The sequence below is a fragment of the Eufriesea mexicana genome, unplaced genomic scaffold, assembly GCF_001483705.2.
Source record: "Eufriesea mexicana isolate 0111107269 unplaced genomic scaffold, ASM148370v2 scaffold2720, whole genome shotgun sequence".
Taxonomy (NCBI): domain Eukaryota; kingdom Metazoa; phylum Arthropoda; class Insecta; order Hymenoptera; family Apidae; genus Eufriesea; species Eufriesea mexicana.
The window spans coordinates 89,211-107,420 of NW_016910777.1; the positions used below are offsets into that span (position 1 = coordinate 89,211).

General features: G+C 37.3%; 1 protein-coding gene across 1 annotated transcript; it reads left to right on the top strand.

Annotated features, from left to right (window-relative positions):
* Positions 1-8,325: 8,325 nt before the first annotated feature.
* On the top strand, positions 8,326-12,481 carry CYP6AQ1 (cytochrome P450 6AQ1). Its single transcript, XM_017904136.1, has 6 exons — positions 8,326-8,409; positions 9,268-9,803; positions 10,261-10,632; positions 10,720-10,904; positions 11,219-11,451; positions 12,404-12,481. Exons 2-5 carry the CDS (start codon positions 9,281-9,283, stop codon positions 11,399-11,401), a joined length of 1,263 nt encoding a protein of 420 aa, XP_017759625.1. The 5' UTR covers positions 8,326-8,409; positions 9,268-9,280; the 3' UTR covers positions 11,402-11,451; positions 12,404-12,481.
* Positions 12,482-18,210: the final 5,729 nt, after the last annotated feature.

The following is an 18,210-nucleotide window of genomic DNA, read 5'->3' on the forward strand; positions in this document are numbered from 1 at the left end:
TAGCTCATCTGCAGAATAAAAGTTCTGCAGAAGCAATGAATACAATTGCATATGGAATGTAAGTAGGAGAAAGATCTCACATATAGATTGCACGTTTTTGGAGAAACTAATATTTTTCGAAAACTGTCAGTAATAGAGCAATTTTGTTTGCAGATATTGTTTCAAGGAAAGTAAACCCTGCAAGAATTGCATAATGAATATTACAGATTAAGTTTTGTTTTGTATAGTATAGTTAAATAAATGATACAGTATATTCTTTGTATCAAGAGTTTGATTTAATTGAATACTCCAATTATCAAAGTGGTCTCATGCATAAAATATTGAAAATTTATAGTTGTATCAAAAGTTACTATTGATTTCATTCCGATAGGAAGATAATTCTACGTACTTATTTCTTTTATGCATTTGGTCTCTTTGGCAATTCTGAACAAATTAATTCTTTTTTAATTAATTAATTAGTAATAATTATTGCTAAGAGGGTGACAAACTGATACTGAAGGCATTCATGGTTTGACAATAATTATTTCCTTTTATACAATTAATTTATAAGTTCTATGTACTCATTATAAAACGGAAATTTTGGGCATCTCCACTTATAGTTTTGTTCAGATTATTTAATATTTCATTTTATTTAATATTTTCTCGAAAGATCATGACGGTTGCTGTTATGAAATCACGTACGCCTTCAAATAATTATTAATAACTAACTGATTCACATCAAATTATCCTCGAAAGTGGCATAAGAATATTGCTCAAAGTTGCAGCTTTGCGATGCAGTTATAAACGTTAATGAGTTAATTACAGAAATTGAGAAATTTATTAATTTACACTGGCATAAATAGCTCGGAAAAGTTAGATAGGATTCCAAGAATTCGGGGCTTACAAATTTTGCTGCATTAACATGATGCGATTTGTTAATTACGCGATTTTATATTAGGAGAACATAACATGACAGGAGGGCGCTCGCCGACACAGTTCCAAAAAATGTCATTTCCAACAATTCCGAGGACAATACTTCTGCAGCCTACATGGACAATACTTTTGCCGTCACGATGGACAATACTTTCCCCGCAAATGGGCAATACTTTTGCCGTCACGATGGACAATACTTTCCCCGCAAATGGGCAATACTTTTGCCGTCACGATGGACAATACTTTCCCCGCAACTGGACAATACTTTTGCCGTCCCGATGGACAATACTTTCCCTGCAACTGGACAATACATTTGCCGCTTCGGTGGACAATACTTTTGCGGCCTCGAGGAAAAATTTCTGACCGATTTCGCGATTTTGTATCAGGAGAACATAGTATGATAGGAGGTCGCCCGCCGTGACAGTTCCAAGAAATGACGTCATTTCCAAGAATTCTCGAACAATGCTTTTGCCGCCTCATCGTAAAATCTTTGGTCGATTTCGCCACTTTGTATCAGGAGAACATGATATGATAGGAGGTCGTTCGCCGAGACAGTTCCAAGAAATGACGTCATTTCCAAGAATTCTCGGACAATACTTCTGCAGCCTACATGGACAATACTTTTGCCGCCGCGATGGACAATACTTTCCCCGCAACTGGACAATACTTTTGCCGCTTCAGTGGACAATACTTTTGCGGCCTCGAGGAAAAATTTCTGACCGATTTCGCCACTTTGTATCAGGAGAACATGATATGATAGGAGGTCGTTCGCCGAGACAGTTCCAAGAAATGGCGTCATTTCCAAGAATTCTCGGACAATACTGTTGCTGCTTCGCCGTAAAATTTTCGGACGATTTCACGATTTTGTATTAGGATAACATAACACGAAAGGAGGTTGCTCGCCGACCGATTCCGAAAAATGACGTCTTTTCCAAGAATTCTTTGGATAATCCTTTTGCCGTTTCGGCGTAAAATTTTCGGACGATTTCGCGATTTTATATCAGGATAACATAACATGATAGTAGGTTGCTTACTGACCATATCCAAGAAATTACGTCATTTTTAAGAATTCTTTGGACAATGCTTTTCCTGCTTTGCAGTACATTTTAATTGTTTTACTTACCTTATACTTACCTTACTACTTACCTTCCTTTACTTGTATTCCTTTCCTTACTTATCTTAATTCCTCATCACATAAATATCATTTAAATAGATATTGCCCACTCTCTATTTTCAGAGTGCAAAGGGAACTTTGAAAATTTATAAAAGATAGGAAATATCTTAAACTTTGTGCGTAGCTCTTAGCTTGGTATCGTTTTCCAAAAATTATTCTTTGGAAAACGATACCATTTACCAGGTCTCACCACGTGGAGGTGGCTACGCATCGAGACCCGACATGCGCCCTAGTGGCGCAACCTACTGGTGCTATCTGTATCAAAGGTACCCTAATCTAATTTGTAGCGAATTAAATTAAAGTGACTCTACTGACACTTTATTTTATTTCGTGTCTTACAAAGGGGATTTCGATTCGGTACACTAAAACTCTACTATCGCAACGCTAAGATATTTTCCAGTTCCCATAAAAATAGGGAATGAAGTATCAAACACGCGAGCAAGTTAAAAATCGCGATCGCGCCCGATCGAGTTCGCGATCATTCGAAAGACCGACTAGTCTACGAGACGTACTCCCGTGTATAAGACAACTTCATGCCTCGGCACCCTCCCGATCTGAACCTAGCCCACCCAGCCACCGCAGACCCTGCCATGACTTACTCGAGAACGAGAGCGATCGACGAACCAACGAAACATCCAAAATCAAGCCGAGGGTCCCTAGCGAGGCCCTGTACCCGGTCACGCAAGTCCCCGCCACATGGGGGAGAAATTAATCATCCCATGGGGTCTGACCGCAGGCCCATATGCAATGTCCGGCTACAGGACCTATACCCCGGTCGTGCACGCGCTGGTGCACAGGACGACTATGGCCGACAGACCCTCGAATTGACCCAGGTGAGTGCCAGCCCGCCGACCACCCTAGAGCCGATGCGTGACAAGGGTGGCAGTGGCGAGGGTGAGTGTCGGAACGAGGCGTTTGGATGACTTACGAAACATGGAGTTATCGAGTACACAAGAGTACGTCACGTAAACTAGTCGGTACTTAAGAACGATCGCGATTATCGCGAGAAAAATTATGTCTTATTTATGTCTAAACGAGGGGGGTGAAGCTAGAAAAATATGAAATGTATATATTCGCTTCAAGCTAGGTAGCTTACCTTTTTACAGATAGCGCGCACATGAGACTTAGCCTAGGCATCTATCTTAGAACTACTTAGATGTACTTAGGTCTAAACGCACGCATTCCGCGTCGTCCATCGATGTGTCTTAAATGAAATCTTGAGGAAACTTGAGAATCTTAAGGAACCTATAAGCTGAAACAGAATATATTATTGTTAATATAAACCTGAAAAGAAACGGATTAATACGAGGAAAGAAAACAAACGAATAGAAACCATGAAGGTTAACCAAGTGGAACGAGCAACCCATCGATGAGACAGAAACAAACCAACGACGAAACATTCGAATATTATACGAAATATTCGAATGTTCGCATGAAGATGAATAGAAACGAGAAAATAAAATGTGGAAAAATAAGAATAATTAAAATCTGAAAATAAAAAAAATTATTAAAACCTGATAGAAAAATAGAGTAGACCTGAAAAAGAAAACGATTAACAACCCAAAGATGAGATACAAACAACCCAACGATGAGACATAAAAAAGCCACCGACGAAACATTCGAATATTATACGAAATATTCGAATGTTCGAATAAAGATGAATAGAAACGAGAAAATAATATGTGGAAAGAGAAGAATAATTAAAATCTGGAAAGAAAAAAAATAATTAAAAGCTGAAAGAAAAATAGATTAGACCTGAAAAAGAAAATTATTTAACAACCCAAAGATGGGATACAAACAACCCAACGACGAAACATTCGAATATTATACGAAATATTCGAAATGTCAAGTAAAAATAAAGAGAAATGAATAAATAACATCTGGAAAGAGAAAAAATAATTAAAAGTTGAAAAAAGAAAAAATTAATTAAAAGCTGTAATAAAAAAAATAATTAATATTTGGAAATAAAAGAAAAATTATTTAATGGGGAGGGGTGAGGGTGGGGTGGCTAATCCCAACCCCTCGCGCGCAACGAAAATTTAGATGTTACACTTCCGAAGTCCAACCGACAATTGAGTTATGTTTCGTTGCGTCGCCTTTTATATAGCCGCCGATCGGCCAAGTCCCCCACCTCGATCGGAAATTTCCGAACTTTACCGATTCTGTTAATTATTATTTTTTCGCCTTAATAGTCAATAATTTATTAATTTTTTCACTTTTATTATAAATATACGTTGCAAGCAATTTGTTAATAACAATTTTAATTTGTTATTAACAATTGGTGTAATTATTTATAAACTTTTTGCAAATGGTACGAATACATTTTAACACAAGTGTGTCGTAAGTTCTAATAATAGCCAATAATTTATTAATTTTTTCAGTTTTATTATAAATTTACTATGTGAACAATTTGACATTAACATTATTAATTTGTTACTAACAATAAATATTATAATTTATAAACTTTCTTTATGCTTTTAGAATATAAATTTTCGTGATGCATTTATGTGAAGTATTTTTATGCTTTATGCAATTTGTTAATAACAATTTTAATTTGCAATTGTTGATAAATTTGATAATTTATAGATTTCTTATAAACTATAACTGCATTCGTATCTCCATGGTATATATATCTCTAATATGTATATGTATGTCAAAATATTTTCATTTCCTCTGTATTTTTGACAAGAACGAAGTCTTACGCGAATATTCTAATGTTCAAGAGTTTGGAAACAGAAAATGTTTCTTCGTGGAGCAATATTTGGTGAATAGGATAGATGGTCCGCGTTCTCGAACGTCAAATTCTCAGAAACACGCATTGTCTTGCAGTCTTGTCCGAGAATGCATTGTTTTGCGAAAGGAGGGCGCCTTCGCAACTCTTCACCGATTTTGAATGAAAGATCTACGCTAGTGTTTCGTGAGAGGAAATTACACCTTTCCTAATTACAACTGAAAAATTGACGTACGACTTCGGAAAACGTGTCGGATGATGAATTTTTAAACTTCCTCTCGTGATACGAATATACAGCACGAGCAATGTGACTCGATATATCACACGAGGAAATTGATAGAAAACTGTACTCGCGGTGTCGGTATTTCGCACGATGATTTATCATTAAGGAAAATGCTTCGAGTTTCATTCCGAGAATAAGTAATTACAAATTAATGACAAAGAAGCGTAAAGAAAAATGTATGTTATGAAAATTAATTCTCCTGCTATTCTCGGTAAAGTTTATCGTTGGGTATCGAGATCTTCCAAATATCTAGATAGAAAATATCTCAGATGTCTTAAAAATTATTACCAGTAAGTGTTTATATATAGATCAGACTGTAAAATTAATCAGCCAGTGGCTTCGTACAGCATTTAATCTAGCTTTCTATTTCTTTGCGATAGTGGTAAGGTATAGAAAGTTGTTGCAGTGAAAGAAAGATTCATTACACACCGTTTTCGATATCTCAAAATTCGATATCTCGTTCGAGAAGTGATACCATTTTACGCGATTTCTATTATTGGTAATTTTGAATAATTAAAAAATGTTAAAAATATTCTTAAATATCCATGGATATTAAATATGGTGTTAACAATGGGTGGAGTATGAAATGTATAAAATTGGTTCGATTTTACATCGAAGTTATATCGATAATTTTTGGTCCAAGGGCCGTTACGTGTAATTCTCGTCCGGATCTGAAAATTTTCTTCGAGATCCAGTATGGAATAAGCAATTAGCCAGTTTCTCAAGTAGTTATCGCTTCTATTCTTACCACTTGACAACAATTTTCCGGCTGTCGAAACGTTCAGAATCTTCGGCACCAACGAAGTCCGGTAATCAAAGTCGAGTTAATTAAGAAGTTGGAGTTTATGTTGTAGGTGTTCCCTGCAATTTTCTGTTGAATGAACACTCGATCGTAGAAACGTCTGAAATCTCGAGTAATTCCGAAGTTAAGCGTTTAACAGGTTGTTTGAGAATTTAGCGAGAAAATTGCTTCCGCACTTTTTAAGCCGGACCTTCATATTAACCGAAATTAATTGCATCAGCTCTCGGAGAAAATTTCTCCACTGATCTTGATAATAATCTTGATAACTCTCTTTTTTCGTCTTTAATTATTATTCGCTCGATCATTTTCCGAGTAATATTTGTTATTAACGATGTTAATTTCGTTCCCTCCAATAATTATAATATTATCAATTGTAACATTTTATAACGAATACTTGTTATTAATGAATATTTATTTCCTTTTTCATTTTTAAATAGATATTACGTGTCCAATTTTTTTCCGAATAATGATTACGATTAATATGATTACGATTACAATTACGATCAATTTTCGCTTTTGCTTTTAATATTAATTTCGTTTCTTCTATGTTAATTATTATTTATCGAATAATTTCTCGAGTGTTTAATTGATTATTAATAGATGCTAATCTTCTTTGTTCCACTTTAATTGTTATTTACTCGTTATTTCCCAAGTATAGTGTTTATAATCGTATCGCGTCGAAGAACGCCTTGGAAAATGACACCTATCACAGACAGTATGAATAAGAACGTCATTTAATCAAAACATTAGGTAACGATAATTATAGAATCTATTGCATTGAAAAAAAAGCTTGTCTATGATGTGCAGTGACAACGCGAAAAACGACTAATACTTGTTATCATAGAAGATTACCACTTATTTAGGGAAAAGAAAGTTAAAAACAAGAATTTTACTTCGATAGCGTTAGTCATTGCATAGTAATTATTCACAGTAGATAAAGATACAATACAAAATGAAATACGTCGAATAACATAAATGTTGAAGCATGATTTACAAGTATAAACACGAAACACAATGCACGTTGTAATGTCACGCGAATTATTCTGTATGGCTTGCAGCACATTTCCATAAATGTGGTAGATAAAGGAATTAAAAAATTACTTCATAGAGTGTGAAACAAAACAATGGTTTGAGCAATTGAACGATAAATGCAACTGTTATTCTAAATTTAGCTAAATGTAATGCGGATAATGAAGATAATTGTCGGTTTAATCATAGTTAATATATATCGACAGATAAATTATGGTACACGATCAATATTACGATAGGTACGTTTGAGTGGTGGACAAGTACCATTAATGTTAAACGTAATTTTGAAATACAATTTTTAATATATGCTAGATATTGGTATTAGTGATTATAGTATTATTACATAATTCATATTTTAATATCAAATTCAAATTTGTTGAGATACAATAGTAATAATTAATATCAAAGGTTAACAATATTATGAAATAAAATATAAAAAAAAATTCGTATGATTTAATAAACGTGAATCGAGAATTTGTATTTATTTCATTGTTTTCTTCTACAGCAGAATGTTCCCTTGAAGACTTTTCTACTGAAGGACGGTCAGTTTATCGAGGTAGATAATATAGAGTTAAACGAAATAACCTTTGCCAATATATTTTTCATTGCATTTGGAAACTGTGTTACGAACTGTAATTTCACTGGAGGGAAGAAAAGACATGAAACATAATTCTAATCAATAATCGTTCTATTTACTTCTGTTATATGCTTCTCGTTGTTATTTGTGATAATACTTGCATCGTTATCGTTGAAATAACGTATCTCTCCTCCTGTTAGCACTTGAAACCGCGAGTAACTTTGTGGATCCACGATCAGTCGGTTCTCAGACATTCACTGACTGCAGATATTGCAGACCCTCGTTTTCCAAAAATTTCATAATTTCTTTTCAAGTTTCATCGGTTCGTATTCCTCCATTTTCATTGAAAACAATTCGATTTCCCGAATAATCTTCACGTTACACTGCTTTACACAGAACTTCATATTTTCACATCTATCATCTATCTATCGTCGTTTTCGCAATGACCCTATTTCGTAATCATTGTAACGGAAATGATTTTTGCGAGAAGACTAAATTTTACGAATCGGTGGATGTATTTACCAGTGGATTGGCTACAGATAGCACGATTAATTATTATTAATTTCAACTCTTATTGAACGATAAGAATGTAAACCTTTTCAGTATGCTCGGTTTGCATGAAAAGTTTTATCATCTTCGCAACGTTAAAGTTCTTTGTGAGAATTACACGTAGATCCATTATCGAATCATAGATATATTACATCCTGCTAGTAAATAATGATATGACAGTAAATAGTCTGGCGAAGAGAGGGGAGCTTATCGCGTTTTACATATATACGGGGGTAGTCAACTTAGACGTTACTTTTAACAAGTCAGGTCGCATATTCTCTGTGGCAGTGTGAATTCAATGTTCGTCGAAAATTATAGTGCTCGTGGAAATTAAAGTTTTTATTCCTCAGTGGTACGTAGATCTCGTTGTGACGCGTAGATGGAGTTTATCTCTTCTTCTTGTTTATCGATACTCTTTGTTCTTTGCTTCATAGATTAAATTCGAGTGTATTGTCAGCCTGATTCATGAAACTGCGCATGTTCGACCGATGAAGTCGAGTTTTTATCTCGTTTTTTTGTTTACAGGACAACTTATTTGTTTTTGGTCGAAACGTACTATTCTTTCTCCTTTCTGAATTGGATATTTCTCCTTTTTCCTCTATTTCATTGCATTGCTGCGATTTCATTCTTTCTCCGAAGATATTTCTTTGTTAATTTCTAATTTTGGAGAATGATATTTCGATGCAAATATTCTTTATTTACTGCAGCCCGTTGATACTCGCGTATCTCACAATTTACGACACTTCTGTGCAATCTAAAGTAATATAAATAAATCGAACATTCGAAATCGTGCCATTCTATTAAACTTTACTAGTACGAGCAATCGTAGTCGTATGACAAAATTTTTCTTTCGATAGGATATTTTACTCACCGCTTACTCTTCCTCGTCGTTACAATTTTCAGTAAATTCCTTTAAAAAAATTAACTTACTAAATAAGTTAGACTACAATTATACTTCTTAAAAAATGTTTAAATCATTTTCTCAAAAAATACCTTTTACTGCGAAGTTTTCCTTGAATCTCCAGATCAGTGTAAAAATTTTCCAAACACTTCATCGAAGCTTCGACTCCCACAAAAATTAGATTCTTCTGACATAAACCTAATTAAAACCTAAATTAAACCCAAGAATCTGCTAAATTAATAATTACTTTCCAATTAAAATAAAAACTGTATTAAAAGCGAGAAAACCAAGAACCTCCTTTCTTTTCAGAATCAGATTCAAAATGGCCTTCATAACGCCATACTGGGGCCTAGACGGCATCATCGTCTTCATGTCCTTGATAGCCTCGTTCTACCTGTATATGACCCGCAAATTCAAATACTGGTCGAAGCGAGGCATTCATGAGGTCCCACCGACACCCTTCCTAGGCAACTTCTCAAAGTGCTTCATGCTGAAGAAATCAGCGCCAGAGTTCGTGAAGGACCTGTATGATCAGTCGAAGGGGTTACCTTACATGGGTTTCTATATCTTCGACAAGCCTTACTTCCTGGCCCGTGACCCCGAACTTGTCAAACACATTCTGGTGAAGGATTTCAATGTGTTCCCTGACAGAAACGCGTCCACGGATGAGAAACACGACCGTCTTGGGTACGCGAATGTGTTCATGATGAAGAACCCATCCTGGAAGATACTCAGGGCGAAGCTGACACCGATCTTCACCACGGGGAAGCTGAAGAAGATGTTCAATCTGATGTTGATGATCGCGGACGATCTAGGCAAGCATCTTGAGTTATTGCACTTGGAGGGTAAGTTGTATTCTTGTTCACAATAATTCGTAATATTTTTTCGACGTTTTACGTATCGATACACGATATTCAGTACAACACGTTTGTGTTTCGTATAATCAGATTCCTATTCATGAAAAACATTCAGGTTGATTACAATCTTTCCTCGTGACAAGCAGCAGCATAATTGAATAACGGTGGAACTTAATTTGCTAAAGAAAACAAACTAAACATTACTAAAAACATCAGCACTAATTACTCTGTGGAAATCACGTTTAAAATTACGTGTTATTATAGAGATCAGCTTGTTTCTGACCTTTCATTAAAAATTGGCAAAGACTCAGCAATTCTAATACTTATTTTATTATACGATTAAATGTTATACCCGTAATAGTAATTATCTAATATTTCTAATGATTCAGAGGACAGTTTCGAAGCATTTTCATTTCGCATCGTTATCTGAAAATTTCTTTTTTAGGCAATGGAAAAGTATTGGAATTGAAGAATCTATGCGCCAACTTCACCACCGACATGATCGGTAGCACTGCGTTCGGTTTGAATGTGAACGCACTGAACAACGAGGAAGCAGAATTCCGCAAGAACGGAAAACACATCTTTGATTACAGCATGGGTCGCGCCTTCGAGTTCCTTACTATATTCTTCTTCCCTGGCATGAGCAAGTATCTTCATCCGAAATTCTTCGGGAAGAAGGCGAGCAACTTTATGCGAAACGTTTTCTGGGACGTGATCAACCAACGAATAGAGTCGGGTGAGAAGAGGAACGATCTCATCGATCTTTTGATCGATCTTAGGGAGAAACACAAGGACGACACCACTCTTGAAGGATTCAGTGAGTAACTAAATTTCTATACCTTCCACGAATATTTACTGTACCTAATGTACCTTTGGATTCCAATTTTCATCATTTCTGTTCCAGAATTCGACGGCGACGATTTGGTATCACAAGCAGCTGTGTTCTTCAGCGGTGGCTTCGAAACTTCCTCTACTACCATGTCCTTCACGTTGTACGAGCTAGCTCTGAACCAAGAGATACAAAAGACCCTTAGGGAAGAGATTCAGGACGCCCTCATGAAATCCGATGGCAAGATTTCATACGAAATGGTAGGAAAACCGTAAATAATACTTTGTTAATTATCTTCTTTGCGATTATTGGAGCAACACGTCCCGAGATAACCTCACATAATTATGCTTAACCTCGCTGCTTTTTATGTTTACGTTATATTGTATTATCGAATTTATTACTGGAAGAAATGCATCGTCTAAAAGGCATCGAAAAATGATTAAGGATTTAACGACTCATAATTTAACGCAGTTAAAATCATGCGGATTATCGAAAATAGCAAATCCTCCGACTCGGGTCTTAAATTCGAGATAGGTAGCTATTTTGAACGTTCAACGAATCTTATTCTGTGCAGGTCATGTCCTTACCATATCTGGATATGGTAGTATCGGAAACCCTTCGCAAATACCCTCCTCTGGCATTAGAAAGGTACCCCGGTGTTCATATCTATGATGGGTATGCATTACGATCCAGAGTATTTCTCGGATCCACAGAAGTACGATCCACTCAGGTTTACCGAGGAGGCGAAGAAGTCTAGACCGAATTTCGTTTACTTCCCGTTTGGTGAGGGCCCTCATATTTGTATCGGTGAGTAATAATTTTCTTCAGTTATTTTCTGCTATTCTTGACGTATGTTAAGTATGACGAGTTAGGGCTTTGACGTGTAGCTTTATCTTGGTAATGAATAATAATAATAAACCATGGACGTTATTTTTCTATCTGTGCCAGTCACGACAATAATCATTTTCTGTACGATCCTCTATTATTACCACTTACGCAAGCCAAATTAGTTTTTTTTTGCATTGACAGTAGGATACGAAATTATTCGTACTCGTGTCTATTACATTTGATGAATAATTATTACATTCGCCGGATGTATGATTAAAGCGATACATTACAAAATATTGCACCGACAGGAACCAAACCTTGAATTTAAAAAATTGGTACCTTCTTAGCATCATGCTATTCCTAATTTACGGCACGAAAGTAAATATCATCGGTTACGTATGAAAATAAAAACGTAACGGTAAAGGGTGACTGGAAAATTTGTACACGAAATATAATTTGATCGAAAAAATTTGTTTTACTATTACGTCGTTCGGCAACCAACAGTCAGTTATGCTGATATAGAAACATATGAGATACAATGATAATAATTCAATTCAAATTGATAAAAGAAGGAGAAATATTTAATCACGCTTTAGATCGTGACTTTAGAGATAACAATTTGGAAAATTTAACTACATTTTCTCTAGTTTTCTCAGTGAATACGATACAGATTAATAAAAGCAGATAATGTAAACGTGATTGGGAAATATATCATTATTAATGAAAAATACTCTGCCATTTAACTCGTTGAGGTGAAGTTGAAATGAAACTTTTCCTTTTCATGATGAACTTGCAACTTTTTTCAGGACATAGAAACAGAAGAGAAACGAGAAAGGAAATTTAATTAAATATATATTATAAAAAGAATATCTTCACTGAAAGACGTACATTCTAATGCATTTCGTAAATTTGACTCATTTTCTCGTTTCAGGCATGCGATTGGGACTCATGCAGTCGAAGCTAGGACTCGTTCAGGTACTGAAAAGCTACGAGGTCTCACCTTGCGAGAAAACAACAATTCCAATGGTCCTAGACCCCAAAGGACTCACCACGACACCCATAGATGGAATATATCTGAACGTCCGTAAAATCATCACCGCGGCTGGTTAAACTGCACCGAATTGTCTAATCTATTCTCGAGCTTCTAATTCGTGATACCCAAACCGATATCACGAGCGAATTGCGCTTCTTGTAACTAAGTATTTTCTATTTTAACTGTTCGTTATCAAACAATTTTGGAGCTACGGCAGCAACTTGAGAAGAAATTGCTACCTCTGTTTCTCCGACGTGACATGACCTTGATTATCTGAAAATTGTTATCCCAGATGATTTTCAATTGCAATAATAAATGTTACCAAGTATTCTCGAAGACTACGACTCCGTCTACCATCATCTTCTCTATCGTATTCGTCGCTGGAAAAAGAAGGTACATCGGGTACACAGGAAAATACCATCGGCTCCGTTTCACTTACGCGGTCACGTGTATATATATTTATTTCATTCACTTATTCTCATTTACAAAAGAGACTAATCGGCCGCCACGTGGCCCGTGCATGACCGCCGCTTAACTTACAATTAAATCTCTGTGATATATTAATACGACACCTTGGAATCAGATTGGAATGGCGGATACCGTGCGGCATCCCGGCACCTGGGTCGCGCTATTTGTACGGTGATGGCGGTCGATGCGCTGTTCGACAATTCTCTTTGAAAATTAACCGCCCCGAGCCACCCCTTTGCTGTTCGCGTTCACGGTTCGCAGCGAGGAACGATCGAAATCGTCGATTCGTCGAACGTGATTGTCGAGGTCGTTGATTCGTGTCGTCGAGTGAGAGTCGCGACTCACCCTTGTGCTCAGTGGTTAGAAATAGGGGTTCGAATGCGATGGAGGCAATAGCATTATGAAAGTTGAAAGCGACAAAATTGAAATTGCGTAAGGTGGTGTACTTATGAGAGAAAGATACAATAAGATTTGGAGATTCTACCGATCGGAGGATATAATTTGCCCTTAATTCGCTTCGTTGATTATACCCCTTCGTGAACTATCTGTATTGGGAAAAGAAGAAGATGAAAGAAATACGAACTACGTGAAAACCTCACTGATCAACTCCATAGATTAAGCCAGTAGAGAAAAATATTTTTTTCCGAAATTCACATTGGAATTTAGCATCATCCGTGATGTAGCTTTGTTTGAAATTAATACTAGAACTACCGATATTTAATGGGTATTTAAACATAGCGGGCATAGACCATAATAATTTTAGTGGTACAATGAAGATAAGTAAATACATTAATTACAGTCCTATCTCAATATCAGTCGATAATGATTTTTTTAAAGGTACGTATATTTTTATAGTAATTGCAAGAAGGATATTTCCGATCCAGTCTTTTTGACTGGATCGGTAGTTCTAGTGTTAATAATTATTCTTCCTCTTTTTAAGCAGTCGAAACTTGCAAGCTAATAAGATCGAAAGATTCGTAAGAGATTCGTCAGTTCGGCTTCCTAATTTTGAAATTATTTTAGAAAATCGAACAATTTCGATCGTCTCTCCTCGCTTCGATATACAACCATGCTGTTTCGATCAAAAATTCGTCGGATTCCTTTCTCAATCTTTTCATTGTTCAGACGAACAGCGATCGATAGACTTCATCGAACAACGCGCGAGCATCGGGTACACGCCTCTACAACATGCATGAATTTCTTTTTTTTTTTTTTTTCACGGATACTCTTACACACATAATAACTATACAATTCATCGTTTACAATATCGCGATAGTAACTCGCCCGCGAGCTTAGCCGTTATTTCACGTCCTCCGTTCCATAATTCTTTCTCGACAGGTAAATACACGTTATACATACATCTAGAGTCGTTTTGTTCGTACGCCACTCGCATCTCTCTCGACCCGTTTCTTCGTCATAGCGATCGCAACCCTACCCTGCTGTTAGCTGCGTCGTTTGACCCCTGTCGCGCGTTCAACCCTTAACTCGCCGATTAACGCAGCTTCGTTCGGTTTATACCGTTCAGTCGACTTTTGGAGCCACGTGAACTCGCTGTTCGAATAGCAGACGAGAAACCAGGGAGATTTGGTACTAGGAACTTGTATTTTCTTGTCCTCATAGTCGTAGCTCGAATATTTGCAGGACGTCTGGACCATGGAGAAATTGAAGTAATAAGGAGAAGTTTTCTATTTTATTCAGCGTTATCGTGAACTCGAAATTTTGTTTCTAGTTTAACACTAGAACCACCAAAGGGATTAAAATAACGTGTTCTAGATTTTTTATCTTTGCAATTGCCGAGAGTATACAGATGCTTTTAACAAAATTAATATCAATTTTTATTCGAATCTGATGATAACTATGTGTGCTTCTTTATTTTCATTGTACTACTTTGAATATCATCCATAATCATATCGATAATCATATCGTATTAAGGTAGTCATTATAAATTGGTAGTTCCAGTGTTAAAAATAGGGACGTAAACCCTTGGCGTTACAATGGCGAGTCCAGGTCTTCATCGACTTCTCTTTTCAAATTAACATATTTAAAAATTTGTAAACATTCTAAGAATTCTTCAGAGTTTCAGCGCGAACGAAACAGATGTATAATCTGTTGTGTAATTAAAATTAAACGTATAATTTTTAATCAGGTCGTAGCATAAGGGGTTGAAAGAAAAGGTAGGTATTTCTTATTTGTCTCGTGCTCGATGTTTCCAAAATTTCTCGCCATACTTGTGGAAAAAATAAATAAGAAGGGAGCAATTCAACCATCGCTGAGGATTGCATTACGTTAATAGACACATGTTCGCCGGCATGATTCTTAACGCAAGTGTTTAATCATTAGATTTCACTTGTTCGTTTCGAAACTAATATTTCATTACTCCCGACCGGGTGATGTTCAGTCAAAAATAACATACGCTGCTAGTGAATTACGAAACAACGTTTCCACTTGCCTCTAATATGATCTATAGATCCCCCAGGGCTACCAGCCTGTCGAGTTAATTACACTCTCTGCAGTAACATATTACTGCCAGCGTTAATTCATCGGGTTAATATATCGCGATTATGCGTCCCCTTAAATAAATTTCTTCCATTTATTTATCGTCTGCTATTCGAAGTGCAACATCGTTCATCATTCGTCTCGGCAATTTTGCGAAAATATCTCCCGCATATCACACGCGATTTACACATTACTGTGTTTATATCTAACCTCGTCTTTCGCTCTCTCTAATCTTGTTCGGGCAGAAATTTAGAGGGAAGGAAACACCAAGAAATTACAATTTTTTCCGAGAGGTTACAAGTTACAAAAGGTATACTTTATCAATGTTCTAAAACGCGAATTATTCGCAGAAGAATATTCTTGCCGTCGCAGTTTCACAATTGCTATTACTCTACCCCTTTCGTCGCAGAAACGCTCTTTATCAATTTCCTCTTTCGCTGAAATAACGAGCGAGATCCGAATGAAAATTGTTCAGTCGAAACTTCGTCTCTTTCTCTATCTTTTAATATTTAAATCGGAATTAAAATTTTCTCGACATTTTTTCGAAAGGGTCCTTTTCTGGGCTTTATTAACGATTCGACTGATATTTCAAGTCACAAGAAAATCTAAAAACGGTCTAACGTGTATCAAAAATTTTAGGAACCTCCTTCGCACTTGACACAGGAGATCATCGACTCCGTGTAAGAAAAAAAGAGTAAAAATTTTTCTCAGCTAATAATACAAGTATTTAAATATTTCACCCACTCGGAATCGAAGCAAACGAGTATACATTTGCACTCTTCGTTCTCGAAATTCACGTGACTCGCAATTCTCAAGGAAGATCCTCGACGATGAAGATCGACGGAGATCATTCGCAACGCGTTTCGATCGCACGACGTTGGTCGCCACACGTTCGCTCAACATCGATCCCTCATTTCTCGATTAGGGCTCCGATCTCGCCGGAGGTGGTTGAATGGGCGACGAAACGAGGATCACGAAGCTTGCAGACGAAATGATCCGTTCGATCCTGGCGTATCGCAGAAAATCCCACTCCGCACTTCAGTTCGACGATGCTCGATCGTGCCGATCTTTCGATCTCCTCTCTCGACGATCGTCGACAGCAGAAAACCGGTAATTGACGAGAATAATTAAGACACGAGGGTTGCCTCGTCGCAAATTCGACGATCAATTGAAAAATTCATCGCAACTTTCTGCTAGGATACGATTGGACCATCGAGTTGCGTTCTCCTGTCCAGTTCACGGTCGCCTCGAGGCTACGTTTCGATCCTCGATCGAGACGATAATTCGGCTGACCACGACGCGGTTCAGTGCTTCGAGGGTTGATCCGCCATTGACAGCGACGATACAACGGGGAGTATTTCGATTGTCGACACGGGGTGGTCCGAGAGTTTCTAGGAAAATCGACTCGCTTGATACTGACGTACAATCGATTTTACGTCTAGGAAGAGACAAATAAATATTGACAAAGGTCAGGCACAGACAGCGAGTGATAGAAGGGGGAAAAAAAGCATTTGACGTAGTCATCAGTCGTTGGTTACCGAACGAATCCAACTGCTCGTCGATCTCTCGACGATGATGAGGATTCGCGGTTGGTTCAAATTCAACGCGATCAAATACTTCTTTTCTGCCTGCTACCACTGAAAGTTTAATAATTTACATTACAGCGTGTATACAACGTTGTGTGCTTCAACGTGGCTCGCTTGCTCGAACACAACTTCACACTCGTCCATCCTGTCTCTGTTCGTCTACGTGGGTCGAGTGTTTCCACGAGCTTTCGACGACGAAATGGAAGGATTCGCGCGATTAATTTTACGGTGGACTCGAGCTGGGCGTCGAGAATGCTCGCGCGAGTCCTCACTGCCGCGGGAAGAGATTTATCGGCTAATAAAAGCGTGGATATCGATGGAAATCGTGTTCGCGATCGAGAAACGAATAAAAGAGCGAGCTCTAAACCAGGTTGCTCGATTAAGATGCGGGTGGTGCTTTCGATGGACGTCGCCGAGTTAAAATACTACGTCGAAAGCGGAAATCAAAGAGCGCGTTTAAAAGTCTAATTAAAAGTTCTGGCTATAAGTAATACTAAACGGTAAAAATGGTTGGTCGTTCGCAATCTAAATTTCGCTGAAAATTTACGTTAGTTCTTTCATTCAAATTCGCGAAATTCGGAATGGAGATATTCGATGAAGGAAGAACGAGGAAATTTTCTGAGACGATCTGATCAAGAAAGAGAGAGAGAAAAAAAAAGAAACAAGAAAAAAGAAAGACAGATTCGCTTCGATATCTCATATAAATATAAATCAGAGTTTCTTTGCGTCGATAAGATGCTGTAAATTGGGAAAATGCACTGAACGAATCTCTTCTCGCGGCTTCTCGCGAGGGGAGGAAAATCGAACAAGCATTACGCAGAATGCAGAGGGCCGGTCGCGTGGACGCAACAGGGTTGCTCTTCTTTTTCTACGATCGCCGTAGAATAACAAAGAATGTTCAAAAAAGGAAGAGAGAGAGAGAGAGAGAGAGAGAGAGAGAGAGAGAGAGAGGGGATGAGAAAGAGAGAGAGAGAGACGAGTTTTTTGGGTGGTGAAGACGATAACGTAAGACTAGACTTCAACAATACATGCGGTTTTTCATCGCCGTACAGACACACTGCTGGTGGAGTATAAAAATATAAACATCTAAAAATGAAAAAGCGAGACGCCGTTACGCAGAGAACTGATTCTGTGTCGAGGCTGGAAACGCGTGCA